Source organism: Mobula birostris, chromosome 7, assembly GCF_030028105.1.
Source record: "Mobula birostris isolate sMobBir1 chromosome 7, sMobBir1.hap1, whole genome shotgun sequence".
Taxonomy (NCBI): domain Eukaryota; kingdom Metazoa; phylum Chordata; class Chondrichthyes; order Myliobatiformes; family Myliobatidae; genus Mobula; species Mobula birostris.
Window position 1 is genome coordinate 78,908,778 of NC_092376.1, and position 22,386 is coordinate 78,931,163.

Below are 22,386 nucleotides of genomic sequence, written 5' to 3' on the forward strand. Positions count from 1 at the left end.
ATAGTTACAGGACAAATTTATTTTGAACTTGAGTGTCAAAGGAAGCTTAATATCCGACACCTCCCTCCCCTTTCTAGATCTTTCTGTCTCTGGAGACAGCTTATCCACTGATGTCTACTATAAGCCTACTGACTCTCACAGCTATCTGGACTATTCCTCTTCTCACCCTGTCTCTTGCAAAAACGCCATCCCCTTCTCGCAATTCCTCCGTCTCCGCCGCATCTGCTCTCAGGATGAGGCTTTTCATTCTAGGACGAGGGAGATGTCTTCCTTTTTTAAAGAAAGGGGCTTCCTTTCCTCCACTATCAACTCTGCTCTTAAACGCATCTCCCCCATTTCACGTACATCTGCTCTCACTCCATCCTCCCACCACACCACTAGGAATAGGGTTCCCCTGGTCCTCACCTACCACCCCACCAGCCTCCGGGTCCAACATATTATTCTCCGTAACTTCCGCCACCTCCAACGGGATCCCACCACTAAGCACATCTTTCCCTCCCCCCCCCCCCCCGCATTCTGCAGGGATCGCTCCCTACGCAACTCCCTTGTTCATTCGTCCCCCCCATCCCTCCCCACTGATCTCCCTCCTAGCACTTATCCGTGTAAGCGGAACAAGTGCTACACATGCCCTTACACTTCCTCCCTTACCACCATTCAGGGCCCCAAACAGTCCTTTCAGGTGAGGCAACACTTCACCTGTGAGTCGACTGGGGTGATATACTGCGTCCGGTGCTCCCGATGTGGCCTTTTATATATTGGCGAGACCCGACGCAGACTGGGAGACCGTTTTGCTGAACATCTACGCTCTGTCCGCCAGAGAAAGCAGGATCTCCCAGTGGCCACACATTTTAATTCCACGTCCCATTCCCATTCTGATATGTCTATCCACGGCCTCCTATACTGTAAAGATGAAGCCACACTCAGGTTGGAGGAACAACACCTTATATTCCATCTGGGTAGCCTCCAACCTGATGGCATGAACATCGACTTCTCTAATTTCCGCTAAGGCCCCACCTCCCCCTCGTACCCCATCTGTTACTTATTTTTATGCACACATTCTTTCCCTCACTCTCCTTTTTCTCCCTCTGTCCCTCTGAATATACCTCTTGCCCATCCTCTGGGTCCCCCCCGCCCCCCCCGGCTTGTCTTTCTTCCTGGACCTCCTGTCCCATGATCCTCTCGTATCCCCTTTTGCCTATCACCTGTCCAGCTCTTGGCTCTATCCCTCCCCCTCCTGTCTTCTCCTATCATTTTGGATCTCCCCCTCCCCCTCCAACTTTCAAATCCCTTACTCACTCTTCCTTCAGTTAGTCCTGACGAAGGGTCTCGGCCTGAAACGTTGACTGCACCTTTTCCTACAGATGCTGCCTGGCCTGCTGTATTCACCAGCAACTTTGATGTGTGAAGCTTAATATGTGCCTGTTTAAAATGAATAGAACTTACTAATCACAACTCTAGAAGCTATGTTTGTATCTCCTTGTTATATGTTGTTGTAGTAGTAGTAGTTGTTATACAGGGATGGTCAGATGGCAGCAAGATAATTAACAAAGATATCACATTAGTTATAAAGCAGAACTGCCTGTCAAATTTAACAACAACCATTAAAAATATGTTAATAGCAGACTGGAATGAAAACAAGTTACTATGTTCATAGTAGCACAGAAAATTTATATTCCAGAAGGAGGCCATGAGGCCCATTGTGCCCATGTGAGTCACAAGAGAGATATCCTACTTAATCCTACTTTTCAGCACTTGGTCCTTAGCCCTTTAGATCTTGGTTCTTCCAAATGCAGACTTAAGTGTTTTCAAATGTGGTGAGGATTTCAGTCTGTCCTATCCTTTCAATTAATGAGTTTAAGACCTCCACCACCCTCTAAGTTTGCAACAGTGGGGGAAAAAATCTTCATCTTTTCTCCATCCATCTGCCAATTAATTTGAATTCATCCTCACAATTTTGTTCCTGATTCCTTTACAAAGAAAGCTGATTATCCCTCCAATTTTATCTTGGATCCTTGTAATTTTACATACTCACTTAAATCTCTCTTCAGTGTTTTGTGTTCAGAAATTAGTAGTCCTTGTCTTTCCTATTATTATTCATTGCAAAACTTACCTCTCCCTGACAACATCCTCATATATCTACTCTCCATGCTCTCCAATATAATTGTATTTTCCCTGTAATGTGCACAATGTTTCTATATAAGGCCAGTCCCTAAGGCTAGAATACTTGGAGTCCATGATGCAACAGCTACTTTGGATACAAAATTAACTTGGTGGTAGGAGGCAGAGAGTGCTTTTCAGTTTGGGCATTGTTGGCTGCAGGGGTTGGTGCTAGGTCCTTTAATATTTGTCATATTTTATGTATTACAGATTTGGAAGAGAAAGTAAGTAGCTTTGTTAGTTAAATTTCCCTCTAAAAGCTGCCTAACTTGCTGAATTCCTCCAGCATTTTGTTTCTTGCATGAATAGTAAGTTTGCAAATCACACTAAAATTGGTGGTATAATCTACAGGGAAGAAGGTTGTCTAAGGCTATAGCAGGATATCAACAGCAAATGATCCATTTCAATAGTTCCATTTAATATCAGAGAAATCTATGCAATATACATCCTGAAATTCTTGTTCTTCCCAGACATCCAGGAAAACAGAAGAGTATCCCAAAGAATGAATGACAGTTAAAATGTTAAAACCCCAAAGCTTCCCCCCAGTTCCCCCCCTCCCATGAACAAGCAACAGCAAGACAATGACTCCCCACCCCCCACCAGCAAAAAAAAAGCATCAGCACTCTCCACCGAGCACTGAAGCATGCAGCAAAGCATCAGTAAAGGTACAGACTTGCAGTACCCCAAAACTACTTGTTCACCAAGTAGTTCGACATACCACAGTCTCTCTCTCTCCCAAATAGGGGAAAAAGAAGTGTCCCCATTTCACAGTGAGGGGGAGAAATAACAAAAAAACTCACTGATTTACAGGGTTAAAAGTCAGTCGTGCCACTTTTTTCCCCTAAGTTCTCTGCCCGTAAACTAGGCACAATCTCTCACCCACCTCTGTGTGAGTGTGAAAAAAAAACAACACAGCCTCTGATAGCTGATGCACTGTTTCCGATGTTCCATTGTTTTCTGCGACGCTTCAGTTGGCTGCTTCAGCTTAGCATCAGCCCTGTCCACAGGGCTGTGAAACCCCTAAAGCACGCTTGTCCTCTGCATTGCATCTTTGGGAAAAGTGGCCTGCCATGAGTCCCTGGGAGCAGGCCCCACCACTGCAAAGAACCGTAGTCTGAGTGTAACTCCAGGTCAGGGTCTTTAACAGAACCCCATCCACACTGAAACAGAAAGTGAGAGACTTCAAAGGCAGAAATTAAGTAGTTTTGATAGATGAGCACAAAGGAGCTGCCATGGAATGATATTTTGGGGAGCGAAGTAAGGCTAGAACATACACAGCGAATGGCAGGCCCCTGGGGCATGCTGTAGAATAGCAAATCATTACGGTACAAGTAAATTGGTTGTAAATATTGTCACATGTACTGAAATATAGAGAAATGCTTTTGTTTCCATCCATCACATCATTCTGTATATAAGTATATTAAGGTAATGGAAAAGGAAAAAAAATCAGAACAGTATATAGTGTTGCAGTTACAGAAAAAGTGCAGTGCAGGTGGACAAAAAAAAAAGAGCAGGAGCCCCATTGAGCTAGCTTGAGAAATTAATAGTTTATCTTTAGCTTTTAAGAAAATTCTAACAGCAGGAAAGAAACTGTCTTTGACCTTGCTACGTGTTCACAGCCTTTTTGTGTCTTCTGCTTGATGGGAGGGAGGAGGACAGGGAATGACTGGGGTGGGAGGGGTCCTTGATTATTTTGACTTCTCTTGCTTGGAAAGTGCAGAAAGAGTCAATGCAAGGGAATCTGGTTTTCATGATGGACTGAACTATGTTCATAGAATAGTGTGGCAGAGCAGTTGCCATACCAAACTATAATGTATTTAGCTAAGATGTTTTCTATCGGGTGTCTGTAAAAAATTGGTGAAAATCTTACCACATTTCCTTGACGAGGAAGCAGAGACCTATGTGCTTTCCATAAAAATAGTGTTCATGTAGCTACACCAAGACAAATTGTTGGTGATATTTGCACCTGGGAACTTGAAGCTCTCAATCATCTTCATCTCAGCACACTGGTACAGATTGGGAGGATTGTTCGATGACCATCTCTTTTGTTTTGCTGAATTGAGGGAGAGTTCGTTGTCATGACACCATGCTGCAAGACTCTAATTCCTGCCAGTACTCTGACTCATTGTCGTTTGAGATGCAGCCACTGCGGTGTATCATCTGTAAAGTTGTAGTTGGAGTTAGAACAGAATCTGGCCACACAGTCATGACTATATAGGGAGTGAAGTGGGGAGCTGACTTTGTGGAGCACTGATGTTGAGGATAATCATGAAGATAATCATAATTGTGCTACCTATGCTTACTGCTTCAGAATTGGATTAAATATCACAGGCATACATTAGGTTGTGAAATATGTGGTTTTGCAGCAGCAGTGCATAACAATGAAAAACATAAATTACAATAAGAAATATATATCAAAGATAAAATTAAAGAAGTGCAGAAAGAGAGCAAAAAAAGAAAACAAAATAGTGAGGTGGTGAGCACGAGTTCACTGTCCAATCAGAAATCTGATGGCAGAGGGGAAGGATTTGTTCATAAAAGATTTTTTGTGTGTGTTGATGGGACACTTGTGTTTACCCTGAGAAAGCCTTGCGTGGGCACCTGTGTGCGCATGCGTGACATTCGCATATGTGACATGCGCATGTGCGTACACGCCGATTTTTTTTTCCCACAAGTCGGTTTTGGCTTAATATTCCCAACTACACTGTGCATACATTATTTCTACTTTATATAGGCTGTGTATTTATCATATCATTCCTGCTTTTACTATATGTTATTGTTATTTTAGGTTTTATGTGTTATTTGGTATGATTTGGTAGGTTATTTTTTGGGTCTGGGAACGCTGAAAAATTTTTCCCATATAAATTAATGGTAATTGCTTCTTGACTTTACGCCATTTTGGTCCGAAAGGTTTCATAGGAACACTCTACCTTAGCGGGGAAATACAGGACAAGGGCAGTCTCGTATGGGACAAACCAATTTAGCCCAATATACCGGATGTCCCGGCAAATATGGGACAGTTGGCAACCCTATGTTCAAGTTCAACAGTGCGTGACAGGGAATGAGGGAAGGTGCAGCTGATTCATATTGTTTCCTCACGGCCCGGTAGCACTTGCTTTGCGGCCCAGTGGTTGGGGACCACTGCATAAGTTAACCAAATTCTCGATATGTGCTAGTGATACTAAGCCTGATTCTGATCCCTCGATGAGGACTGGTGTGTGTGCGCCCTTGTCTTACCCTTTCTGAAGTCCTCAATCAATTCTTTGATCTTACTAATGTTGAATGCAAGGTTGTTGCTGCTATAGCACCAAGTAGATAGGGTACTGGAACATTATTTGGATGCAATTCTGGACTATAATTTAATTGTGTTCAGTCTAATTTCTCTTTTTTTTTTTGTTAAGCTGACAGGATCACCAGTAAATGTACTGGCCGCAATGTCCAGTGCAGGAGGTGTAGTCACAAAAGAGAATTCTTCATGTCAGATTGGAGTGCCACCAGCAGCACCACCTCCAGCAGAACCAGGAGTATTTCCACCACCACCACCACCACCACCACCTCCACCTCCACCACCACCCCCACTTCCAGGATTTGCAGGTGGACAGTGCTCTTCAACTGCTCTTTCACTGCCACATGGATTGAAAGCGAAAAAGGACTTTAAACTGGATATTAATATGAAAAGAATCAACTGGTGTAAGGTATGTGTCTTTTTGTGATTTAAAAAGTAAAACAAATTTGAGTGGAAACTATAAGGAGTAGTGAAGAGAAGGAATCTTTCTGGCAAACTTAAGAACAACATAGTATATATTTTTATTGATGAAATTTCAATATATTACTTTGCCTTATGTACTCTGAGTAATAAACTCATACACCTTTGCTTACTTTCATTCAACTTTGCTTGCAGGATTTCAATTTTGACATTTATTGCCATTAATATGCTTGAATAGTTAATTCATGGATCCATTGTTCGTTCTTGACAGTTTCAGACTTGTGCAGTTCATTCAATGTAAAATATAACTGATTACCAACAGAAAATTGTTTGGGAGCATTTAATCAAAATTCATACAGACTAACAAGATTTTTTAAGTCCTTATTGTGCCTGCAATTTGATATTAATATGTGTATATTGTTCACAATTTAAACAAAAGGTGAACTTTTTAATTTAGATGCTTATTAAAGCATGGAAAACGAGTACTTATTTTTGTCCGCTGTCATTTTGTGATGTTAGTGACCAAACATATCAACTTGCTATGCCTAGCAAACTGAAGAAGCAAAAACATGGAAAATATCACTGTTTTACAATGAAAAACCTAATTTTAGTGTGAAAAGGAAAACTTATACATTTCTTTTCCTTATTAGTAGCTTCCTCTCATCTGTCGCTAGCCCACTGTTCTCTTAGACTTTGCGTAAAGCCTATTATAGTTGTTGAAAAGCAACGTGACACTTCTGTATTTGAAGGTTTTTTCTTCAGTGGGTTTGATCAAGGGACGACTGTGCAAGTGCGTGGATGTCAACGAGTTAGACCAGCGTGAAGAGTTGAAAAGGCGACAGTTTTTCTTTAGCAGTTTGATTGAGGGACAACTGCGAAAACGCATGCACGTCAGCGAGTTAGACCAGTGCGAAGAGTTTAAAAGGAAGACAGCTTTATAGAACGGGTGACAGTGGAAAAGTGTTTATGGAACCGGAGGAGATAGCAGAGATACTTAATGAACACTTTGCTTCAGTATTCACTATGGAAAAGGATCTTGGCGATTGTAGCAACACACATCAAAGTTGCTGGTGAACGCAGCAGGCCAGGCAGCATCACTAGGAAGAGGTGCAGTCGACATTTCAGGCTGAGACCCTTCGTCAGGGTCTCGGCCTGAAACGTCGACTGCACCTCTTCCTAGAAATGCTGCCTGGCCTGCTGTGTTCACCAGCAACTTTGATGTGTGTTGCATGAATTTTCAGCATCTGCAGAATTCCTGTTGTTGGCGATTGTAGGGATGACTTACAGTGGATTTAAAAGCTTGAGCATATAGACATTAAGAAAGAGGATGTGCTGGAGATTTTGGAAAGCATCAAGTTGGATCAGTCTCTAGGACTGGATGAGATGTACTCCAGGCTACTGTGGGAGGCGAGGGAGGAGATTGCTGAGCCTCTGGCAATGATCTTTGCATCATCAATGGGGATGGGAGAGGTTCCAGGGGATTGGAGGGTTGCATATGTTGTTCCCTTATTCAACAAAGGGAGTAGAGATAGCCCAGGAAATTATAGACCAGTGAGTCTTACTTCAGTGGTTGGTAAATTGATGGAAAAGACCCTGAGCGGCAGGAATTATGAACATTTGGAGAGGCATAATATGATTAGGAATAGTCAGCATGGCTTTGTGAAAGGCAGGTCATGCCCTTCTAGCCTGATTGAATTTTTTGAGGATGTGACTAAACACATTGATGAAGGTGGAGCAGTAGATGTAGTGTATATAGATTTCAGCAAGGCATCTGATGAGGTACCACATGTAAGGCTTATTAAGAAAGTAAGGAGGCATGGGATCCAAGGGGACCTTGCTTTGTGGATCCAGAATTGGCTTGCTCACAGAAGGCAAAGAGTGGTTGTAGACGGGTCATATTCTGCATGGAGGTCTGTGAACAGTGGTGGGCCTCAGGGATCTGTTCTGGCACCCTTTCTCTTCATGATTTTTATAAATGACCTGGATGAGGAAGTGGAGGGATGGATTAGTAAATTTGCTGATGACACAAATGTTGGGGGTGTTGTGAACACTGTGGAGGGCTGTCAGAGGTTCCTGCGGGACATCGATAGGGTGCAAAACTGGGCTGAGAGGTGGCAGATGGAGTTTAACCCAGATAACTGTGAGGTAGGTCATTTTGGTAGATCAAATATAATGGCAGAATATAGTATTAATGGTAAGTCTCTTGGCAGTGTGGAGGATCAGAGGGATCTTGGGGTCCGAGTCCATAGGACACTGAAAGCTGCTGTGCAGTTTGACTCTGTGGTTAAGAAGGCATATGGTGCATTGGCCTTCATCAACCATGGGATTGAGTTTAAGAGCCGAGAGGTAATGTTACAGCTACATAAGATCCTGGTCAGACCCCACTTGGAGTACTGTGCTCAGTTCTGGTTGCCTCACTACAGGAATGATGTGGAAACTATAGAAAGGGTGCAGAGGAGGTTTACAAGAATGTTGCCTGGATTAGGGAGCATGCCTTATGAGAATAGGTTGAGTGAACTCGGCCTTTTCTCCTTGGAGCGACAGAGGATGAGGGGTGACCTGATAAAGGTGTAAAAGATGATAGGCATTGATTACGTGGATAGTCAGATGCTTTTTTTCCAGGGCTGAAATGGCTACACGAGAGGGCACAGAGGAGATGTCAGGGGTAAGTTTTTTTTTATGCAGAGAGTGGTGAGTGTGTGAAATGGGCTGCCGGCAACGGTGGAGTAGGGTCTTTTAAGAGACTCCCAGATAGGTACATGGAGCTTTAAAAATGAGGGGGCTACGGGTAACCCTAGGTAATTTCTAAAGTAAGTATATGTTCAGCACAGCATTGTGGGCCGAAGGGCCTGTATAGTACGGTAGGTTTTCTATGTTTCTATATCATGAGAAGTCTGGATTGAAGAAATAGTTTTTTTCTGTGCTGAGTCCATGCAATATTGCTGTTCAGTGTTAGCTGGTACAATTCTCATACTCTAATCACATGTTTCCTGTGAATTAGGGTATGGCACTTAGTGGGATAAAGTTCAGACTGCACATTTGAATGGTCTTGACTGCATTTCTCTAGCCCACAGCCCAACTGAGATATTGCTGCCCCACTTTATGTACCTTCAGGTAGAGAGTCAGATTTTGCCTGAGTGATTATGATATCACAACTTTCTCTTTTATTGGTTGCAGTGCTTGGGATTGGAATTAAACAATCAGTGATTGACCGTGGAATTAATTCATAGTGAAAATGGCAGAGGCGGACTGAATGGAAAAGAAGTGTAGGCAGTACAGTGCAGAGTATCTGAAATATGGATTTATACCACTACCAAACAACCAACAGCAGCCAACGTGTTTGTTTTGTGAAAAAGTTTCTTCAAATGTGGCAATTAAACCATTCAGGCACCTTGAGCAACTCTTGAGAAAGCACTCTGATAAAAAAAAACACCAAGAACTTGGCTTATCTTCAGTTACTTTGTGAAAACTTTCAAAAACTGAAAACTCTTCAATACATCTTTGCCAGCACTTAACAATAAAGCAGTGATGTTTGTTTGCATGCTTCATACAATATTTCATTGCCCCAAACAATTGGAGAAGAACTGATTCTACTAGCAGTAAGGGAGCTTCTGAATATGGTTTTATAGAAGTCCCCAGACCAAATAATTAAAACAATTCCACTCAGTTACGACTCTGTTCAAAGACGAATAGCTGAAATATTTGAGAATGTGGAAGACATATTGGGCAGCATATGTGGGACAACAAAATTTGTTCTGCAGCTGAATGAGTCAACTTTGCCAGGCACCAAACCTTTTCTTCTTGGTTATGTTTACTTCATGAAAGATGAAAGCATGGTTCAGAATTTATTATTTGCAAGAAAACTAGAAACAGATACAAAAGTGGAGTCAATCTTTTGGATTGTTGAGCAAATTTTCAAAGAGAAGCACATTCTACTCACCAACATTCTTGCATGTGGAACAGATAGGGCATCTTCAAGGACAAGAGAAAATCTGCTGGGAATCAATGTAATATACACAAAATGCTGGTGGAACTCAGCAGGCTAGGCAGCATCTATGGAAAAGAGTCAACAGTTGATGTTATGGGCTGAGACCCTTCATCAGGCCTAGAAAAAAGAGATGATAAGTCAGAGTAAGAAGGTGGAGGGAGGGGCGGAGTAAAGAGCTGGGAAGTTGATTGGTGAAAGAGATAAAGGGCTGGAGAAGGGGGAATCTGATAGAGGATAGAAGACAATGGAAGAAAAGGAAGGGGGAGGAGCACCAAAGGGAGGTGATGGGCAGGTAGGGAGATAAGCTGAGAGAGGGAAACAGGAATGGGGAATGGTGAAAGGGATGCATTACTGGAGGTTCAAGAAGTCGATGTTCATGTCATCAGGTTGGAGGCTACCTGGACAGAATATAAGGTGCTGGTCCTCCAAACTGAGTGCCCTCATTGTGGCAGTAGAGGAATCCATGGATTGACATAGATACCATCATAGGCAAGCTGCTACCGTGGTGTTACTACTTTCTTCAAAAAAACTGTACCTAACATATTTTCCGTTCACTTTGTAATTCATAGACAACATCTTGCAGAAAACTGCAGAAATCATTAAATACTTTTATCACAGTGATAATTAAAATCAGGTCCCATGCTGTCAGTTCTTGACTATTTCCAGAGCTTACTATTGAGAATGCTGAATAGTTTGATCACTTGCTATTGCACATAGAAGTCAGATGACTCTCAATAGGAAACTCCTTGAGGCACTTTTATACACTTTTTGAAAGTGTGATAAAATTCTTTGAAGACTCAAGTGCTTTAGTCAGTAATCCACCCAAGAAATTTAGGCATGACATTGCTTTTTGTCAGAATTATTTGCAAAGTTTAATTATATCTCTTCAATTGCAAGGAAATGATGTGAATCTTATCAAGGTCAAATCAGAAGTCTCTACATTTCTTTTCAAGTTAACCTATTTAAGTGTAACATTGGCTATCAAGGCCTTTTCCAATTTCTAAGTTCCTCTGAGTTGGAAGAGAAAGAAAGAATACCAGATCAACACCCACAAAAATCCTGGAAGAACTCAGAAAGTCAGGCAGCTCCTTTGGAAATGAATAAACAGCTGACTTTTCAGGCCAAGGCTCTTCTTTAAACCTGGAAAGGAAGGGGAAAGATGCTAGATTAAAAAGGTCGGGGGGGGGTGGGGAGAGGGAAAGGAAGATAGCTAGAAGGTGACAGGTGAAACCAGGTGGGTGGAAAAGGTAAAGGGCTGGAGAGGGAGGAATCTGATGGGAGAGGAGAGTGGACCAGAGGAGAAAGGGAAGCAGGAAGGGACCCAGGGAAAGGTGATTGGCAGGTGACAAGTAGTAGGAGGCCAGAGTAGGGAATTAATGAAGAGGAGAAGGGGAGGAGGAAGTATTTTTTATTGAATAGAGAAATCAATATTTATATCATCAGGTTGGAGGATACTCAGACCGAATATAAGGTGTTGCTCCTCCATCCTGAGTGTGGCCTCATTATGGCACAAGAGGAATTTGTGGACCAATATGTTGGAATGGGAATGGGAATTGATATGTTTGGCCACTGGAAAGTTCTGCTTTTGGCGGATGGAGAAGAAGTGCTCGACAAAGCGATTTCCCCCAATTTCCAACAGGTCTCTGCAAGGTAGAGAAGATCGTATTGGGAGCATCGGACCCAATACCAGATGGTGACCTTCAAGTGTACTGTTCCACCTGGCTGAGCTGCGTAAAGCTATGTCAGCGAGATTTCAGGATCTTCTCTTAATCCACATTCTAGATTGGGTAATAAATCCATTCCTGAGTACTTGTAATGAGGAATCAATAGGAAGGATGAAAGAAGAACCAATCTTAGTACAAAATGAGTTTGAGCTGAAGCCGAAGTTCCAAAGATTCAGATTGACTTTTGGTTGCAGAATGAAATCTCTGAACACTGTCCTGCAATGTGGAAAAAGGTCAAGATGTCCTTTACTGCCTTTCCAACATCGTATTTGTTGGAGCACAGTTTTGCCCACTTCCTTTCAAAGCAACAAAACTGACTGCAAGTGACTGAACGTGGGGACCTGAGACTCCTTCTGAGTGACAGTCAGCCTGATGTTGAGAAAATGATTTCTAATAAATTAACTGTGCTTTTTGGAATAATTCCTCAACCTATTCATGGTATTTCTGTGTCTGACCAACATGTTATTGCATTTGTTACATTGATAGCTAGGAGGGCCATTTTGTTGAAGTGGAGGGATACATCAGCTCCCACTTTGTCACAATGGTTCTCTCAAGTGATGCTACGTCTTAGTTTGGAGAAAATTAGAAGTCGAACCTTTGAACCTTTATTTGATTTTGAGAAAAGATGGGGCTGATTTGCTCATTATTATCATTTGAGTTAATTGATATTTTTTCCACGATCTAATTGTAAATTTTTTAGTATATTTTCTTTTCTTGCTGGTGGTTTGGTTTTTATTTTTAGAAGCTTTTTGTATGGTGCATGACTGCGGGGTTGTGCACCTGAAGGGTTCTTTTTTTTTTCTCTTATCACAAAACTTTTTTTTCAATCTTTAGGATAATTTTTTTTTGAGGCATTGTAAGTGTTGTTACTTCAATGTACTCATGTTATTTTTCCTGTATAATATAACAATAAAAAAATTTGAAAAGAAAGAGAAAATGATTTCATTGCACCAAGCCCAACCATCTCATTGAAAGGTGAAAAAGCAATGAAGTAGTGAATAGTTGGACTACCAATGTACTTTGAAGTTGTTGATGAAAATCGTTTTTACAGTAATTAAATAAAGAAATAATTTTATTTGTAGCTTTAAATAGATTTGAATAATTTTTGCAGTTATTTGTCACTGCTTTGAATTCCGAGCTCCTATTTTCTTTCACTGTGCATCAAAATTATTTATAGTTTTTATGTAATGGCTGGAAAGGAAGAGGGAGATGCTGGGTCTGTGGTCTGGGAACCAAGTGGACAGTAACCTAAAAGTGTTTGGGAACCGCTGGGATTAAGCAGGCTTTTCTTTGCATTTTGAAGTTCAGAAGCATGAGAGGTGATTTCAATGAAATTTATGGGGCTTGACAGGTTGATGTAAGCTTAATGATTCTCCTGTCTAGAACAAATTTATCACAATCTCAAAATGAGGGGACTATTCATTTCGGACAGAGATGAGAAAGAATTTCTTCAGCCAGAAGGTTTCCCTGGTGTTTTTGTTTCCTTCCATTTACCAAAGATGTTATAGTTAGTTGCTTAATTGGGCTACTGTAAATTGCTGGTCATGGAGGAGGACTGGGGAGGAGTTGATTGATATGTTAGAGAGAATAGGTAACCAGGTATTGGTGGGTAATAAGACTAATGTGAGTGCACTGAGAGATAGCTGATACGAGATGGCTGAATGAGAAAACTGTAATGAGAAAAATATGAAAACATAAAAGTTGAGAATAGTGCATTTTCATATATTAAGGAAATCTGGGACAAATGGGTTAGTACAGGAAAGTGCGACTATTAAAGTTATCACTGATGTTTAAATGGCTATCCTTGCTTTTATTTTTTTCCAGTGTGGTCTTTGAAAGAAGTTGATTTGCAACCACTTTCCCAATCCGGTCAGATTTCCAATGTGTGTATTAATTTAAAACAAAATTTGGAGAGAAACTGGAGAATTGTTTGATTGTCAAGAAATTTGATTTCATGTTGAAGTGTTAACGTATGTTGTTTGTCCTGAAGACAGCTGGCAGTGATAATCTGGGCAACACTTGAGAATTAGACTTCCCTTTTCCTCATGTCAGTTGCTGTTACATAAGTCCAGACAAATCAGTGAAGATATTACCAGTCTGGCTGAGTGTATAGTCCCATTGAAACATTCTCACTGATAGAAACCAGGGAAAGAATGTGTAATTTTTAGCTCCACCACCCAGGACATGCTGTCTTCTCACTGTTACCATCAGAAAAGAGGTACAGAAGCATTTTACAGACAGAAAAATAAAGCTTGTAATATACAGTATACAGAAAAGTAAGTTTGAAGCTGAAATACCATGAATCAGCTGTGCAAAAAAGAAATGATAAAAAATAATTGCACCACTTCCCTCTGGGGCATGCAGCAATGGTTTGCAAGATCCCTGGGATGTAAGAATATCCTTTCAGGTTAATGCCAAACTAAACTGAATGAGGATCAGGTTTATTAACACCCGCATATGTCCTGAAATTTGTTAACTTTGCGGCAGCAGTACAACACAATACACATTAATATACGGAAAATATGAATTGCAGTAAGTATATATATTTACAGTATATCAAATAGTTAAATTAAGTAAGTAGTTGTTGAGTGCCACTGAGTCATCGTCAACCCTATGGATAGTGTATTTGTCCAAGATATGGCAGATAATTGTGGCAAGATATGGAGGTAGATTGCCAGACCTTTCTTCCAGGCAGATATAGCTGCTGCCCAGGTTGGGACCTGGCCGGATTTGAGCTCAGGGTCATTCACCTCGAAGTCCATTGCTGATGTCACTATGCCTCTGGCTGGCTCATAAGTAAGTAATACAAAAACATAAATTTAAAAAAAGTGAGGTAATGTTCATGGTTTCAATGTCCATTTGGAAATCAGATGGCAGAGGGAAAGTAGCTGTTTCTGAGTTGCTGAGGGTGTGACTTCAAGCTTCTGTACCTCCTTGATGGTAACAGAAGGCATGTCCTGTGTGGTGGAGGTCCTTAATGATGGACGTCCCCTTTTTTTGAGGCACCGCTCCTTGAAGATGTCTTGGATGCTATAGAAGCTAGTACCCATGATGGAGCTGATTTATTTTACCTCTCCCTGTAGCTTACTTCAATCCTGTGCAGTAGCCCCCTGCTCCTACCCCCCACCCCCATTTGTGATGGTGATGCAGAAATTTAAGTGCTTTAGATGACTTTCCAAATCTCCTCAAACTCCTAATGAAGTATAGCTGCTGTCTTGCCATCTTTTATAGTTGCTTCAATATGCTGGAACCAGGTCAGGTCCTGAGAGATATTAGCACCCAAGAACATGAAATTGCTTACTCCCTCCACTTCTACTCCCTCTATAAGGATTGGCGTGTGTTCCCTTGCCTTACCCTGTCTGAAGTCCGCAATCAGCTGTTTGGTCTCCCTGACATTGAGTGCAAGGTTGGTTTCTGTGACACCACTCAACTAGCTGGTATATCTTGCTCCTGTATGCCCTCTTGTTACCATCTGAGATTCTGCTAACAATGGCTGTATCATCAGCAAATTTATAGATGTCATCTGAGCTCTGCCTAGCCATACAGTCATGTGTGTGGAGAGAGTAGAGCAGTGGGCTAAGCACACAACCCTGAGGTGCATCAGTGTTGGTTGTCAGCGAGATGGAGATGTTATTGCTAATCGGCACAGATTGTGGTCTTCCAGTTAGGAAGTCGAGGATCCAATTGCACAAGGAGGTACAGAGTCCCAGGTTCGGTAGCTTTACAATCAGGACTGTAGGAATGATGGTGTTAAACGCTGAGCTGTAGTCAAGAAATGGCATCCTGACATAGGTGTTTGTATTGTTCAGCTGATCCAAGGCTATGTGGAGAGCCAATGAGATCGTTTCCACCATAGGCCTATTGTGATGATAGGCAATTTGCAGTGGGTCCACTGAGGCGGGAGTTGATTCTAGCCTTGACCAACCTACTGGATGATAGTCGTCAAGGCAGCTCACATTGCTGTCCTTGGGCACTTGTATCATCGTTGCTCTTTTGAAGCAGGTGGGAACCTCTGACTGGAGCAGTGAGAGATTGAACAATCTCGTTAGTTGGTTAGCACAAGTTTTCAGAATCGTACCAAATACTCCATTGGGGTCTGTTGCTTTGAGAATGAGAGGTGAACTTTTTAAAAGCTTAACAATCTGAAATTACCTTAAGCATGTTTCCCTGCTAGAATGTTTAGAATTAGATGATGTGGCAACTGAGGAGGAATATTTTTTTCTCAATCTGTCTTTGGAATGCTGTATCACAAAACCTCTGAGTATTGAATTATTAAGTATATACAGGTTTGAGGTGGCCAGATTAGTAAACTTCAGGTGAATTGAGGATTAAAGCAACAGAATAAAAATAGGCAATTGAGAGACTAAAGTTCACCTATGCCAGGTACTTATTCAGTGGTAGAGCAGAGCGGCCAAATGACCTGCTCCTCTCTCTTATACAGGTGTCCCCCGCTTTTCGAACATTCGCTTTACGAAACCTCACTGTTAGGAAAGACCTACATTAGTACCCTGTTTTCGCTTTCAGAAGGTGTTTTCACTGTTACGAAAAAAAATTCAGCACGCAAGAAAAGGCAGAGCGCGCCCCGAGCAGCCGCTCTCCCCCGGATTTGGAACGGCATTCTCACCGGCATTGCTGAAACACGTGCTTGTGAGCAGCCGTTTGCAAGATGAGTTCTAAGGTATCAGAAAAGCCTGAAAGAGCTCGTAAGAGTGTTACACTTACGGTAAAACTAGACATAATTAAGCGTTTTGATCGTGGTGAAAGAAGTAAGGACAACGTGAGTTTGGCTTGTGGAAGCTGATGAACATGATGTTGAAGAGGTTTTGGCATTCCATCACCAAGAACTGACAGATGAAGAGCTGATGCAATTGGAAGAAAAAAGGATAACAATGGAAACCGAATGAGTAATGATAAAGTACGACTTTAATTTTGAAAGGGTACGTCGGTTTAGGAGATATTTGCAGGATGGTTTGAGTCCTTATTAAAGAACTGTGTGATAGAAAAATGCGCGAGGCTCAGCAGTCAAGCAAGCCTTCCACATCAGCCACAGCAGATGACGAACCTCGACCTTCGACATCGAAGCAGGCAGAGATAGAAGATGAGCTGCCTGCTCTAATGGAAACAGATGACGAGACGACACCCCAGTGTCCCACCACCCCAACCCCCAGGCCATGGACAGATACCGATTCGCGGAAAGTGCAACGGTAGCCGGGACGCACACAGCGCATCTTTAAGAAAAAAGCCGAAATAAACAATCTAATTAATTAGATGCCGCTGACACATAATTGTCGGCCCAGATCAGAGATGACGCAATCGGAAATCGGCACTGATCTGGGCCGACAATTACGTGTCGGGCGGCACCTAATTAATTAGCTTGTTTATTTCGGCTTTTTTCTTAAAGATGCACTGTCTGCCTCCCAGCTACCGCTGGACCCCTGCGTGCTTCGTGGCAATGCATTGCTCAGTGGCCTGGAGGGTGGGGGGCCACTACACCACCCAAACTCTGACTCAGCCTAACACACCATCACCAGTGTGCTCGGCGCTGTCCCAATTCCGGTCAGTGATACTACACTGTACATACATTATTTCTACTTTATATCGGCTGTGTATTTTTACGTATTATTTTGGTATGATTTGGCAGCTTCATAGCTTAAAGGTTACTGGAGAGCGCTTGTGCATGTTTTTGCCAGCAGCGCTTGCGTGAGATTTTCTGCCGACGGCGCTTGCATGAGATTTTTGCTCCGGAGAACAGTTCAGTAATGATTGTGGAAAAGTATTTCTACTTTATATAGGCTGTGTATTTATCATATCATTCCTGCTTTTACTATATGCTACTGTTATTTTAGGTTTTATGTGTTATTTGGCATGATTTGGGTCTGCGAACGCTCACAAAATTTTCCCATATAAATAAATGGTAATTGCTTCTTCGCTTTACGACATTTTGGCTTACGAACCGTTTCATAGGAATGCTCTACCTTCGGATGGCGGGGGAAACCTGTACTCCCATATGAAGCAATTTTTATCAATGCACATAAATTTGTTTCCTGAGAGGCATAGAATTTGCTCCAAAGTAATTATCAATTATCATTCTGTTTTGAAACTCATTTAGATCTCATGCAACGATGTGTTACATTTTCAGGATACTTTAGATTTAGATTAGTTCATGGATATCTGAAGTTCTCATTTCAATAGACAGTTCTATAACTGAAGCAGCAGAAGCAAATCAATTAGTTGTAATAGATTAATGTAAATAATAGTGATTACCATCACCTTAATAAACAGTCACACCTATATCTCATAATTCATTTTAAAATAGAATAAACAAGACCAGTTGCTAGAGAAGTAGAATGGAATTGTCAAAGTGGTTGCAGTAACTTAGCAAAAAATTAGTGAAAGTTTGAGGTGAGATTTTGGGAAAGAGATTTGTGAAGCTAGGTGAAGAAGCTAAGGTGTTAAATAAATACTTATGGTCTTTAAGGAGAAAGACATGAGATTTGGAGAACTCGAGGAGCAGGGGTATGAAATGAGCAGTGAAATTCTAGAACACCTTATCATTAGAGTGAAAAGTAGTTTTGATGGGTTTAAAGTTGGATAAGTTCTGTGGCCCTGTTGAACTGTATCCCAGGCTGCAGAGACAAGGAAGGAGATTGCGTTGGCATTGAAAGAGATCAGGTTCTGGACTTCTGCTGCACTTCATTGAAGAAAGCCATATAGTTACAGGCCTGTGGGTCTTCAGGGAAGTTATTGGAGAAAGATTCTGAGGGATGGAGTTAATCTACACTTGGAAAGTCAGGGGTTTATAAGAGATGGTCGGGATTGAATTGTCTGTGGAAGTTCCTATCTGACTAACTTGATGGAGATATAATGATGAATGCAGTGGAACTTAGTTTACATAATCTTCGGTAAGGAGTCTGATAACTCTTCAACATGGAAACCATAGAAAACATGAGACTCAGGGCAAATTTGGTGAATCGGATTGAAACTTACATTGATAGAAGACTATCAAATGATGGTGGTTACCTTTGTAATTGGAAACCTATGACTCGTGTACTACAAGATATGTCATAGACATGAATTATTTAGATATGGATGTGGAGATATGATTATCAAGCTTGCAGATAACATGAAACTTGGTGGTAATATTGTTGATTATATGAAGAATAGTCTTTGACTGCAGCGTGGTTTTGATCAGCTGATGTGTTGGGCTGAGCAATGGCAGATGGTATTTAATCTTTGTAAGTATGAAATGGTGTACTTTGGGAGGTCTAATCGAAGTAGAATATACATGATAAATGGTGGAGCCCTCAGAGGAACAGGGACCTTGGGGGAAACCCCTGTAGACCTCCAAAGATAGCAGCATTGGAAGTTAATTCTGTGAAGAACATATTTAATTACCTGAGGCATAGAAAGGAAGAGCATGAAGATCATGATACAATTTATAAAACATTCACTGTCGACCCGTAACAATTTTTATTGATGCTCTTATCTGTGGCAGTTGCTCTGCACGAAACTACAGAGAGCTGAGGACACAGCTCAGCACATCATGAAAGCAGCCTCCCCTCCATGGTCTCTGTCTATGTTTCCCACTGCCTCAGCAAAGCAGCCAGCATAATCGAAGATTCTCTCCCATCTCCCAGACATTCTCTCTTCTCCCCTCTTCCATTGAGCAAAAGATACAAGAGCCTGAATAAAAGCACATACCACTGGACATACACACACAAAATGCTGGAGGAACTCAGCCGGTTAGGCAAAATCTATGGAGAGGAATGAGCAGCGACATTTCAGGCTGAGACTCTTCATCAAGTCTAGATCGGAAAGGGGATGATGCTGGAATAAGAATGTGGGGTGCTGTGTACTGTTCAATGAGGTCTTCTAATATACAGTAATACACTGCAACAAATTCAGTGGATAAAATTATAGACACATTTTATTATTTACGCAAGGGAAGTCTACCTTCACACATTATTGTCTGCAAAATAGCTTCAATCTTGTCGCTCAGAAAAGTCACTATTATACTCTTCTAGAGAACAGTAATCAAGTTGTTCCATTCCATAAGCAGGGGTCCCTAACCGTTTTTGCACTGCGGACCAGTTTAATATTGACAATATTCTTGCAGACCGGGGCGGGGGTGTTCCAGTAGGGTTAAACTCACCTCAACATGCCTTTTCCAGTTTCTTTTGCAAATTTCTCACTCCCACATAAGGGACAAATGTAGCAGTCAAATCCTGACGAAGGGTCCTGGCCCGAAAGGTTGACTGTACCTCTTCCTATAGATGCTGCCTGGCCTGCTGCGTTCACCAGCATTTTTTGTGTGTGTTGACAAGACACTTGCGCTTACCCCGAGAAAGACTGCCATGACCATAAAGCCTTGCGCGGGTACCTGTGTGCACATGCGTAACGTGCGTATGTGCGTAAGTACCGATTCTTTTTTCCACAAATCGGTTTTGGCTTAATCTTCCCGACTACACTGTACATACATTATTTCTACTTTATATAGGCTGTGTACTTATCATATCATTCCTGCTTTTACTATATGTTAGAGTTAATTTAGGTTTTATGTGTTATTTGGTATGATTTGGTAGGTTATGTTTTGGGTCTGGGAATGCTGAAAAATTTTCCCCATATAAGTTAATGGTAATTGCTTCTTCGCTTTACGCCATTTCAGCATGGAAGGTTTCATAGGAATGCTCTACCTTAGCGGGGTAAATACGGGACAAGCGCGGTCCCGTATGGGACAAACCAATTTAGCCCAATATATGGGATGTCCCAGCTAATACGGGACAGTTGGCAACCCTATGTTCAAGTTCAACAGTGCGTGACAGGGAATGAGGAAAGGTGCAGCTGATTCATATTGTTTCCTCACGGCCTGGTAGCACATGCTTTGCGGCCCGGTGGTTGGGGACCTCTGCCATAAGCATCCCATTCAAACCAGCGAACAAGCATAGTACTCTGGGATCTCATAGGTTCCAGTTTGTCACATTACACTTTACAAAAGTTACAAATTCATAAAGACTTCAGGGTTACAGAAATGTATCCACATTCCCTCCTTTTGTCATTTCATGACAACACCATAATTTTCAAGACACAATTGTTAAGGTATGAGTACAGTAATCAAAGTGATTTCAGACATTTAATGATAGAGTCTTAGAACTTTAGTTAAGTAAAGTCCCCTTTTCCTAGTCCAGACCAACAGGTACACATTTTCAATATATTCTTCTTCTTACTCCTACTATACCACACAAAAATCATAAAAAAAAGCATTATTTTGATACTAAAGATTATATTGTAATGTAGGATAGTCACTCACCATTCTCTTATTATTGTGAAACTGATCTCCTACTTAATTTTTTTTGGTGGCCTCTCGGATAGGATTCCCAAAGTGAGTTATGTCTTTTGATTCATCTGGTATGTAAATACAACATTCTTGTCCGATTAGGACACCCAAGCCCCCTTTCTTGGATAAAACAAAGTCCAAAGCCATTTGGTTCTGCAAAGCTACTGTACAGATCAGCACTAATTTTGTCAACAATTGAGATATTGTGCATTGAGTTTGATCGAGGGCATATGCAGTTTCGTTTGCTAGCTTTTCCAATGCTGATGCCATGTTAATCAATTCCTCTGCTGCTTTACCAGTTCATTGGCAAGTGTTACCTTTCCCAGGACAATAACAAGTTCTTTTACTCTGGTGTTAGCATTGTTGTATAGAGATATATATCATCCTCTATAATGCTTGTTGTTGCTAAATTTATATCCCCATCTTTCCCCTGTGATATTTTGGCCTAGCTTGCTGAGTTCCTCTGGCATTTTGTGTCTGTTGCTTTGGATTTCCAGCATCGGCACGTTTTCTTGTGTATGTGGACATGCTGAGTACTGCTATATTATTTCAAAGGACGTAGATAGGGTTTAAAGTGAGAAATTTTTTCCATGATGGAAAAATCTAAAATCGGAAGGCATAGGTTTAAAGTGAAGAGTTAGAAGTTAGGGGATTGAAAGTCCAGTAGTTTTTAACCAGAAAGTGGTTGCAATCTGGAAGCACTACTCAAGAAGGTGATGGGGACAGATACTCTCAACATCTTGATGAGCACTTGAATTGTCAGCACAGAAAGGATTACAGACCAAGCACTGCTAAATGGAATTTATGTAGATGTATTTAATAGTCAGAATTGATGTGATGGGCTGAAGGGCCAATTTCTGCACTGTATGACTGACAGCCCAGAAGCAAAGCCAATCCCTGAGTTCTTATTCCCAGAGCTCCATAAGTGTCACCGCTGAGGGTGGCAGAAACTGCAATCTTTATAAATCAAACCCCAGTTTATAAGTAGCTCCAACTCTGCTACTTCAGGTATATTTTTAGTCATATTTGCAACTTACAAGATGGCACTTAAAAGTAGCAACTTTTTGCATGCAGCTCCAAAGGAAATTATCAAATATTCCCATCTAGCACTGCTACAGTTGAAATCCACAATCACAGCCATGGGTATATCAGTAAGCAACATTGTTTTAAGACATTCAAAAATTCTATTGATCCCCAAAATTGGCGGACCCCAGACTGCAGATGAAGTTCGTGTGTGCAATTCCCCTTAAAGGAAAAGGAAATGAGGAAAGCCTGCTAGTCTGCAAGTAAGATTGAAGTGCGGAGCCCTTAAATCCCCACTTCCTACTACACTGTTGACGAATGTACAAAGTCTAGGATAGTGGTCATCAACCTTTTTAAGCCCAAGATCCCCTACCTCGACCTCAGTGAAAGGCAAGATCTACCTACTAAATTGTTTAGAGAAAAAACAGCTCAAATTGTACTTCCAATTTGAGGC

General features: G+C 41.5%; 1 protein-coding gene across 1 annotated transcript in view; it reads left to right on the top strand.

The window, feature by feature from the left end:
• The window catches only part of LOC140200768 (protein diaphanous homolog 3-like), a 560,350-nt gene that overhangs the window by 168,763 nt on the left and 369,201 nt on the right, over positions 1-22,386 (top strand). Inside the window, exon 16 of the mRNA XM_072264370.1 lies at positions 5,559-5,852. Within this exon, the coding sequence (XP_072120471.1) occupies positions 5,559-5,852 (294 nt within the window). The remainder of the gene's footprint in view (positions 1-5,558; positions 5,853-22,386) is intronic.